Genomic DNA, 11,067 nt, shown 5'->3' on the forward strand with positions numbered 1-11,067 from the left:
CCCAGGTGCATAAAATAAATGTGAGAAAAGTTTTGCTTTGTTTGAGGAATAGGAAGGACACCAGGCTGCCCAGAGTGGAGTACAGAACATGAATTGGAGTCTAGGGCAGGATTAATACAGAGAATCTAGCTTGAAGGTGTTTACAGAGGTTCTGATGAGAAGTGGTGTTGGCCTCGAGGAGTAGTAGTGGCAGTGAATCAGATTGGATAGATTCTAAAGGTATTGAGGAGGTAGAATTTTAAAAGGTAGATTTGAAAAGTAAATGAGATGAAGAATGAGAGTCATTAACAGATTTCAGCAGATGGGTGGATGAAAAGGGGATGGAAGGGCTTGAGAAGTGTCCAATGTAAAGAGGGTCTGACAATTTCCCATTTAGGAAATTTGCCATTAAATGGATGGATGTGGAGACTATCATGCTAAGTGAAACAAGCCAATCTCCAAAAAACCAAAGGTCGAATGTTCTCTGTTATATGTGGATGCTAATACACAACAATGGGAATGGGTGAAGAATAGAAGTTCAGTGGATTAGACAAAGGGGAATGAAGGGAAGGGAGGGGGAGAGGATTAGGAAAGACAGAGGAATGACTATGACATAACTTTCCTGTGTACATATATGAATACACCACAGTGAATCTCTACATCATGTACAAGCACAAGATGGGCATCCTAATTAGAATAAGATATACTCCATATTTGTATAAATATGACAAAATTGACTCTACTGTCATGTATAATTAAAAATAACAACAACAAAAGTCACTGAACAGCTTGGAAACCAAGTTATTTGGAGTGCAGAAGCCAGATTGCAATGGTTGAAGAGGGAATGAAGGTAAAGAAATAGTTCACTCTGTCAAATGATTTGAATAAGCAGGGAGGGAAGAGAGGAAATTTTTTTTAAATGTCTACTTTTCATTATGAGAAACTTGGGCATGTGAAATGATGACAGGGTGACACCTGTAAAGAAGGAGAATTTGTGAATGATGAAGAGACATAATAATTTATAAATAGATCTTAAGGAAGCAGGTTGCAGAGACAGCTGGAAAATTAAAGGTCTGACACCAACTCCATTGTAATTGAAAAAAGAATGGGGTTTGGTTTGGCCGCAGGATGTTGAGGCTTTTCTCTGAAGTTGCCTCTGTTTTTTTTTTTTTTTTTGGAGGGGGGGAGGTACCAGGGATTGAACTCAGGGGCACTCGACCACTGAACCACATTCCCAAGCCCTAATTTGTATTTTATTTAGAGACAGGGTCTCACTGTGTTGCTTAGCTCTGTGCTTTTGCTGAGACTGGTTTTGATCCTCTTGCCTCAGCCTCCTGAGCCGCTGGGAGGTATGTACCACCATGCCAGCTACCTTTATTTTTTCAGTGTGGAGGTCATAAAATTTTCTACTGGCTGTGCACAATAGCACACTCTTGTAATCCCAGCTACTTGGGAGGCTGAGGCAGGAGGATCCCAAGTTCAGGATCAGTCTGGGCAATTTAGCAAGACCCTGTCTCAAAATAAGAAATATAAAAAGCTAGAGGTGTAATTCAGTGATTGAGTGCCCCTGGATTCAATCCCCAGTACCATATTGGGGAGAGGCACTCTGGAGAGTCAGAATTTGAGAATAGGGGAAAATGGGGAGTCAGCTGATAAATCAGACAATAAAAGGTTTGTTGAGCAGCGTCCAACTGCTCATAATTATCTCTTTATAGTGATGCCAGTCTCCTTAATTGTGACTTACTCCAGTAATACCTGACAGGCTAGGAGGAGTGGTGAAGATGGCTAAGCCAGAGTGGGGTATTGCCTGGGTGGATGTAGCAGGGAGATGCAGGATGTGGGCAGGAGACTCAATGACTGGTTTGAGTGTTGTTATACCTTTTATAAAAACCTATGGACATATTCTAGTTGCTATTCATTAGATTTTTTTCAATCCCTGGAAGACAAGTGCCATTTTTTTCTTACATATGAAGAACACAACTTGGAAATGACCTAGGACAGAATTTTTCAAAGTATGGTTTCTAGGACAGCAACATTAGCATCAACAGGAAAATTAGACACATAGAGTCTCAGCTTCTACTCTAGAACTACTCAATCAGAAACTCTGGGGGTGGGGCCCCAAATTATGCACTATAATAAGTCTACCAGGTGATTCAGATGCTTGCTAATGTTTGAGAACAGTTGGCCTAAAAGAAAAGCTTGCTCATAGTTAAAAGGTTAGATGTTTCAGTAATCCCAATGAAAACAAATGTGAGTTCCTGGAATACAGTAGCTTGTCCGTCTTCAATAGCATTCGCAGCACTCAGAGCAACATCTGGCTTATAGCAAAGGTTTCAAAATGTATGTAGAATGAAGGAATGGGTACTGAATGTGGCATAGCAGAAGGATGAAGGAGAGTTGGGAGGAGCTTCCACATAATCTGTAATTGACTTGGTTCTTTAAACTACCTCTACTCTCCCCCATTCAAAAAAAAGGTAAACCATACCTAAAAAAACAAACAAGCAAACAAAAAAACTAGCCAAGTGGATATTTCCTGCTCCCATTAATGACTTTTGCAATAAAAGTTAGGTTTCAAGGTTTATACACACTTTTTTTAAAAAAATAGTAATGGGGATTTAGCTCAGAGCCATGCTCTATCATTGAGCTACATCCCAACCCTTTTTATTTTTTATTTTGAGATAGGCTCTCAATAAGTTTTCTAGGCTGACCTTGAACTTGCTATCCTCTCCCCTCAACCTCCAGAGTAGCTGGGATTACAGGTGTGCATCACAGCACCTAGCTACACACACTTAAAAAAAATAGTCTGTTTTTGTAATAAAACTGTTGTAGTAAAATATATTTAGATCTGTAAAGACAGTAATAATTAACTGAGAAAGCCCAAGTATCTAAATATTTAAGATAAAAACTTTAAAAATAAGTTTTATAATTCTGATTATAAAAGTAGTACACATTCAGGGCCGGGGTTGTGGCTCAGAGGTAGAGCACTTGCCTAGCATGCATAAGGCACTGGGTTCAATCCCCAGCACCACATAAAAAAATAAAATAAAGGTATTGTGTCCATCTACAACTAAAAAAATAAATTTTTTTTAAAAAAAGCTCTATGATGTAGTACACATTAATTTAAAATTTTATGAAACAGAGGACTCTGTAAAGAAAAAATCAAGATTAAATATCACATTGAGAGACAGTGTTACATTTTGGTTTAATTTTTTTCATTGTACCTATGGGTATAGATATTGAATTTTAAAACATAATTAGGATTGTACAAATTTTCACTTTCATCTTTAAGTAATAACTTTTTTTTTCAGTACTGGGCATTGAACCTCAGACCTTTTTGTGTTTTATTTTGAAATAGTGTCTCACTATGTTGGCACTGAACTTTGGTTCTTCTGCCTCAGCCTCCTGAGTTGCTAGGATTATAGGTATGCACCACCATGCCCAGCTCCAAGTAATAACTTGTTATGAACTTTTATATTGCCTTAGTTCTCTTAAGAACTTCCATTATGGTGAAGAACAGCTTCCTGCTGGTGATGGTTCCTAAACAGTGGAGCACTTTTGGTTCTTTAAACTACCTCTGCTCTTACACATCGTTGGTACTGAATGATTCTTCTTAGACTGTGGGTAATAGAGGATTCCACTGCCTCCTGTTGGGGGGATTTTCAGTTCACCTTTATCAGAAATAATTTGAGTGAATCAAAAGTAGTGATCTTCTGATTTCAATATGTATAAGAAATATCTGGGCATTCTATTAAAAATGAATATTCCTGGCCCTAATCCAGAAACTCTGATTTGCATGTCTGGATGTGACTCGGCATCTTCTTAAATTCATACCTTAAGTGTTTCTGATGCATGTTTTCTGGGAATCACATTTTAAGAACCTCTGACTTAGGGACGAAGGGTCTTGTAATTTTCAGTCCACTAGGTTATAAGTTGCCCTCTTCATTTGTAAGGTGGTAAGACTAAAATGGTTAAAAGGAAATAAAGTCTGATTATTATAAATTATTACAAATTGTAAGTTTGCATCATTGCACTACTTGAAACACTTAATCAAAGCCAAGCATTCCGTAAGGTTTTCCCTTTCCTTTTAGAAGTAATTCTCTTTTGTTGAAGAATTTCTTCAATGGTGAAAATACGACTTAATTGCTTTCTCACCTACTTAAATCATTGAGCCATACAGGATTACAAAAGACATGCATGATAAATTATGAAGGAAATGAGAAAAAAACAATAAGGATCTTTAAAAAATGGTCAAGAGAGCAAGAATATGAAAAATAACGTTTTTCTATAGGTAAGCCATAGGAAGGCATAGAATGCCTTTACAGAAATATATTTGTGCTAAATCCCAGGCAGTCATTGACCTGGGCCACATTTTCATATTGAAAGTACAACATGAATGTCAGGAAGTTTGCCCCTAGACACTGATAGAATTACTGACGTTCACTGAGGAAGAATTAGGAATATTTTGAACTGTCAAGGGGGAAATCCTCTGAACCATTTTCTAACACATTCAAGCATTTTCAGTATTAGGTGAAAAATAAAACGTGCACACCAGCATCAAAGGCACTTTTGATCACTATTGTATCATAACTGTGTGTATTACACATAAGCTGATTCTAACAGTGTTCTAGGGCTTTGGACCCATCCTCTTCCTCCAATCTTCTGGTGTTTCCCCCTTAGACGTTGGATCTCTAACCCAGAGGGTGGAGCAGTGAATGATGTTAGTAATTTTCTCCTCATTTTTCTATTTTTTTCAGAGTTGTTTTGTCAGGCTGGTAGATTCTAACTCAGTACTTGTTTTTTGTTGTTGTTGTTGTTGTTATTTTTGTTTTGTTTTGTTTTGTTTTTTTTAAAAAAAGTCTTTAAACTCAGTAATCTGTTAGCCACTAAGTCATCTTTATTTTCTTGTTGAGAAAATACTTACTGGGCAGGGTATGGGGGGGCAACAAAACAAAACTCTGGAAGTCCAACAGACTTCAATTTATATAGGAATTTTGCTGTCTTCTCTGCAAAGAAGATTCTCACTAGGGATTTAATTATCAAGGAAATGGAGAGAATTGTCCTATAGAATTCATTTTTTCCTCACGAAAAAATGGTCATCTTGTTTCCACATAGCTTTTTAGATTGAACTAACTGAATTATATGTCCTATTGTGTTCTGTTTTTCATTTTTTTCACCCCAGGTTCTATGGAAAAGTTTTTTTTCCCATTTTTTACAAATTGCTTTTAGAATAACTTCAAATTAATTAAAACTTAAATTAAACAATAACCTTTGTACTTTTTGGTGTTTAGCTTTTCACAGGTTTTTTCATCTTTCTGCTTCCTTGGGCTCCACCTTCTCTCCGAGAATTTATCATGCCCATACATGTTTATTTTGGACTTTTCCTCTTTGGAACAACGATTGCGACGGCCCTTATGGGAGTGACAGAGAAACTAATTTTTGTCCTGTAAGTTGTACAGTCTTCCTAATTGTAATACATAAGCTTTAAAAAGTTAAATACTTGTTCACTGGAAATGTAATGTAAATGTAACAGATAAATATAAATATATATACACCCATATATGTGTGTGTGTATATATGTGTGTGTATGTATATATATATAATCCTCTGAACAATTTTCTAACACGTTCAGGCATTTAGTATTAGGTAAAAATTAAAACGTGCATATCAGCCTCAAAGGCACTTTTTATCATTATCCTATTATGACTGTGTGTATTACTCATAAGTTGATTAACAGTGTTCTAGGGCTTTGAACCCATCCTCTGCCTCCATTCTTCAGGTGTTCCCCCGTTAGACCTGGGGTCTCTAACATAGAAGATAGAAACAGAGAACTATCAACTTTTTTGTCTGTAAAATGGTCATAATAACACAGTTTCATAATTTTTTTTTTTTGGACACTATACACCTTAGTTTTTATTACATGCCCTGGGACACAGATGAGATACCAGGGAGAGGCAGAGGCACAGAGGTCTCTTTCATTCATACCTGGGATCTTTCAAACTCCCCCCACCCCAACTGTTTGCCCACCATCCTTTAAGGTGCCTCTGCAACTTCTTAATAAAAGCAAACTTGCCCTGGAGAGTGTTGTTGTGCTCCTGAACTGGCCAGACCCGCCCTGCCCTGGCTCCATTGCTTCAATTTCTAAGGAAGGAATTCCAAGGCTATCTAAAGGAAGTCATTGTTTTTGGAAAACAGTAGCAAAGTAACTACAGGTCATTAGCTTCCTCCCTTGGGCCTGAAATAAAAGTTGTTAATGGACCTTTTTTAAATTTTTTTTTTTTCATTTATATGCAGTGCTGAGAATCAAACCAAGTGCCTCACACATGCTAGGCAAGTGCTATACCACTGAGCCACAGCCCAGCCCAATGTAACAGTTTTTTAAACAAAAATTTTAAGCTTAAAATGTTTATGTTAAAAATAACTTGTGGGGCTGAGGTTGTAGCTCAGTGGCTAGCATGTAGACGCACTTGCCTGGCATGTCTGAGGCACTGGGTTCAATTCTCAACACCATGTATAAATAAAAAAATAAATAAATAAAGGCCCATCAACAACTAAAAAGAAATATTTAAAAAACAAAACAAAAAATAATTTGTATTATACATGGAACAAATGACTAAAAGTTTTGAAGGATCACCCGCAAAACAACTATTAAAGTTATGGATTCCCTTTCAGATTTTTTATGTGCATATTTTCATGTTAGTACAATTACAGTGTATACACATTTTCATTTCATCTTTTTCAATTTTTAAGTGATACAGATATTCTAGGTGCCATATTCATTCTTGGGGTTTTGGACAATTTTATAATATTTTATTGTGTGAGTTATAGCATGACTTAAATTTCTCCTTAATATCAAGTGTTAAGGGAATTTACATTAAAGCCACACCAGTGTGCATTTTGAACAGATGAATTCAACACTATGTTGTATGTTGCTGTAGAACCCTATTTGTAATTGGACATGTTCTGTTTTTTCATAGGAAAGATCCTGCATACCATTCATTCCCACCAGAAGGTGTTTTTGTAAACACCCTCGGCCTTCTGATTCTGTTGTTTGGGGCCCTCATTTTTTGGATCGTCTCAAGACCACAATGGAAACGTCCTAAAGAACCAGATTCTACTCTTCTTAAATCAAATTGTGACACTACAGAGAGAATGGAAGGTGATGTAGCAATAAGCTCTGGCAACAACACAGACAGATCAGATTCAGAGTTAAACAATGAAGGAGCGACCAGGAAAAGAAACTCCGGCCTGGATGATGTTGGCCAGAGGTCCACCATGTAAAATTTTATAGAGGTGCAGAAGTATAGCTTCCACTTTAAAAACCAGCTCTACAATTTAGCTTCTCCTACTTAGCCATGAGATAATTGAGCTACAGAGTGTCGATATTTGTTGTAACCATCAAGGAGGGTTTCTTGAAAACAGTCTGTGTGGATTGAGGCCTATTAACATTCCTGAATTGGAAAGGACTTGATCAATATAATAATAGCTGATAAAATTTGTATTTGTTGTACCTTTTGCTTGCTGAGGACCAAAGTATTGGTGCAACATCTTGCACAGAACAGATGCTCAAAATGTGTCTTATCGGTTGATTGATTGATTGGATAAACTGGCAGCTTCCCTAGCCTCTTGTCACACTGTCATTTCCCGTTAATCCTGGGAGCCCAGTGATTTCAGAAGTAGATAGTACGAGTCCTAAAATTTTAAAATAAACGGGGTTTAGACCATTATGCTACACAGATGTCATGACAAGAGTATGGTTGGGGGAACCTTAGGAAAATTATTAATTCCCTTCTCCCCTGGCAGCCTTCTGCTCCCTCTCCAGTTGGTTTGGGCTTATGTTGGCCCTGGATACAAGCATTTTATTAGGGCATTTTGGAGCAGTCAATGGACCATAGGTAGTTGAAGAGATCTTTTCTGGTCAGACTTGGAAGATTTTCCAGAACTCAGCTTCAGTCCTAGACTTCCCCAGATTCACCTCTTAGAAAAAAAAAAAAAATATGCCTGAATGCTTAAGTAGCATAAACTGCTCTACAAATCTCAAAGAGCGTCTTTTCCTAAGTTTGTTTTTATTGTTTAAAGTACTTACCTGACACTATGTGCTAGATGCTCTTCTAAGCTCCCTCAGCTCCCATTCAGACCTTATGGGGTGGTTATTTCCCCATTTTACAGGTCAGACATCTGAAGCCTGGAGATGTTAATAACATGCCTCAACATGACAGTGCAACTGCCATTCAAACCCTGGCAGGCCAGCTCCTCAGCCTGGGATCCCAGTCACTTCACTGTGCTACTTTTCTGTTTAATACTAATTTGTACCCCTGAATAAACCTCAGTTGCTGAAGTGGACTGGAGTGGGGCTAAAGGGGTGTTTCTTTGTGGCCGTCTCCCAGTGATCCCCCAGATAGCCAAAGAATAGGGGCCTCCCATTTCTGAACATAGATGGGAGCCTCTGCTGCTGCCAACAAGTCTTAACCTGCCTCGATGCCCTTTTAATCTTAAAATTGTATCTTGGCAACAGAGAGCTTTGAGCAAAAACATATGTAGCTTGCAAATTTGATGAATTAATTGCAATATTCGTTCTTCAGGATCTTAGCTGCTGAACAACTTTGTGTTTGGAGAGACCTTTCTCATGGACTGCCCTTTGCTGGGGCAAAAGCCAAGATCCTTCCTGATTTTCATGGAGCTTCAGGGGCTGTTTTGAGCTTTGGGTTCTTAGTAATGAATTGAGACTTAGAGATGATAACTTTTTATGCATGGAGGCCTCTATCTAGGCTCTAAACTGACTTAAAACCTAGAGTAGTACCTATGCTTATATGATGTTTTTTGGGGTTTTGGTTGACTTTTGGCTTTCCTGCAGTCTTAAGTTGAAGCATTTTAGAATTCTGTGTGGTGGCATACACCTCTAGTCCCAGCTGTTTGGGAGGCTGAGGCAGGAGAATCCTTTGAGCTCAGAAGTTTGGGGGCATCCTGGTCAACAGAATGAGACCCTGTCTCTTAAAATAAATAAATAAATAAAATTTAAAAATATATATATACACTTATATATGTATGTATGTATTTTAATGTGTATAAAAACCTTATAGTTTATACCAAATACATTTAACGTTTTTGGTGCTTAATGGACTTCTTTTATATAATTGGTAATTACTTCCAAAGACTGAATACAAGTTAGACTCTATCATATTCCTTAAATTTCATGGATAATCATTCAAGATTTCCTTGCTAAAGCACTGTTTTCCTCTTATTCAGTTAATTCTATTTCCTAAATTGTTAATGGTGTCAGAAGGATCTGCAATGCTCAGCCCAAAGCCTAGAACATGGTAGCACAATTAAATTTAGTATGGGTGCTAAGTGGAAGGAGTAATTGCATGTCACACACACAGTTTGATAAATAGATGTTTTATTACAGGTAGGCACCCCAAATTCCAAGCTTATTTCGAGGAGGAGGGATGGTGACTGTATCCCAAGAAGTGAGGCTACCATTTCTTTTTATATAGGCCAAGAAAGAGGTGATCAGTGCACAGCTAATTATTTAGCACTAGAATAGCTCCATTGCAAAGTATTTGATCATCCTTCATCTCAACCTTTTATTTTCTCTCAATTGGGCTAATGTGAGGGTAATCTTAGATATTATAAGGACTTCTTTTCTTTCATTTTCAGCCTTTATGAAAAGGATATGTAGTAAAATATATCTAGAAAACTTTTCTGTTTGAGAGTCTTCTTTTAATGGGCTTTTTATTCTAAGGATAATTGCGCCTTTATCTTTCAAAAGCTGATATTTCCTACCTAAAGCATCTCCACCAAAAATATCATATTAAAAAGCTCACAAAGAATAGGGGAGAAGAAAGCTTCAGGTATCAATTCCAAAACACTGATTGAAACTTCCCAAAATAATTATAGCTTACATCATCTGCTGAGATAATCTGGCTTGACTTACCCCATAATCTAATTGCAAAAGAGAAAGCCTTATTTTAGCACTCACCTAAATCAACACGAAAGAAAGCCTTTTCTTTCGAAGGGTTTATTGAAAAACTCGAATGAATATACTTTATTGAATTAATGTCATCAAAAGTGTTCGGCTTCCTATGCTTGTGTCAAACTGAATCCACCCTCTGAAGTGCTTTCTTCCCTTTACTTATGTGATTTCATTTAAGCTGTGCTGTTCAGAAACCACATCTCAGACCTTGCAATGAAATGACAAAGGAGGCAATTGCACTTTTTAAGGAGTACTGACAAGTGGTTTGTTTTCTAAAGGACAAGATAAATTGTATGTCTCATTTTTAATTAAGCTCTTTTTCCTGCTGGGTTGGAAATTCCAGCATCATACTGACTGATCACAACCGACAAATTTAAAGTGCAAAAGAAGGAGTAAAACCTTATGTCAGTTTTGTTGTAATGTGATAGAATTTTTATCTTGATGTGTCCTTTTTTGGATAATGCCAACAGAAAACTGTAACTACTAGGTCTTATACATAGGAACATTTAGAGAAAGAAAATAAGGTACCTGAAAACTTTTAAGTGGAAAAGAAAATTTCTATCTTTTAAATTGTCTTTTTATCTTTGCACATTTATTGAAAAAGATGAACTATTTTGAACATTTTATAAATTTGTGGGAAAAGTATGCATCTATTTTTTCTTGACTTTCTATATAGTAATAAAAGGTATTTTGGAAATTCTATGTGTTTGCTCTCTGTTTTTTTCCATGGTAGAAGGCACAGGCTTTATTTGAAAGTTTCTTTCCCATGTTTCTTCAGTGAGGGGTTATTTTTAAGTACTTTTATTGAAAATGCTGTCATATTTCTCTGTAAAGTACACTTGAGGTATCATCCCTTCACAGAGGACCCTTTCAAAAGTGTCAAGGCGCTGGGTGCAGTAGCACACACCTGTAATCCCAGCTAATCAGGAAGCTGCAGCAGGAGGATTTCAAGTTCCAGGCCAACCCAGGCAACACAGCAAGATATCTCAGAAATTAAAAAAAAAAAAAAAAAGATCAGAGGTGTAGATCAGTGGTATAGCAACCCTGGTATCAATCCCCAGTACCACACAAATACCCATCCGACTATGGTGTCCCCTCCATATAGGTTCTGAATTGGA

The 11,067-nt window shown here is 37.2% G+C and overlaps 1 protein-coding gene across 2 annotated transcripts in view; it reads left to right on the forward strand.

Moving 5' to 3' along the window:
• The window catches only part of LOC124094555 (plasma membrane ascorbate-dependent reductase CYBRD1), a 28,481-nt gene extending 17,832 nt beyond the window's left edge, over positions 1 to 10,649 (forward strand). Inside the window, exons 2-3 of one of the 2 annotated variants that reach the window (XM_046447420.2) lie at positions 5,268 to 5,422; positions 6,954 to 7,079. In XM_046447420.2, coding sequence (XP_046303376.1) covers positions 5,268 to 5,422; positions 6,954 to 7,079 — 281 coding nt within the window. Of the gene's footprint in view, positions 1 to 5,267; positions 5,423 to 6,953 lie in introns of both variants that reach the window. The other variant, XM_046447419.2, reaches the window with a different exon arrangement.
• The last annotated feature ends 418 nt before the right edge of the window (positions 10,650 to 11,067 follow it).

This window comes from Marmota monax, unplaced genomic scaffold (assembly GCF_021218885.2).
Source record: "Marmota monax isolate L192 unplaced genomic scaffold, Marmota_monax_Labrador192_F-V1.1 WCK01_AAM20220418_F8-fsc00007, whole genome shotgun sequence".
Lineage (NCBI taxonomy): Eukaryota > Metazoa > Chordata > Mammalia > Rodentia > Sciuridae > Marmota > Marmota monax.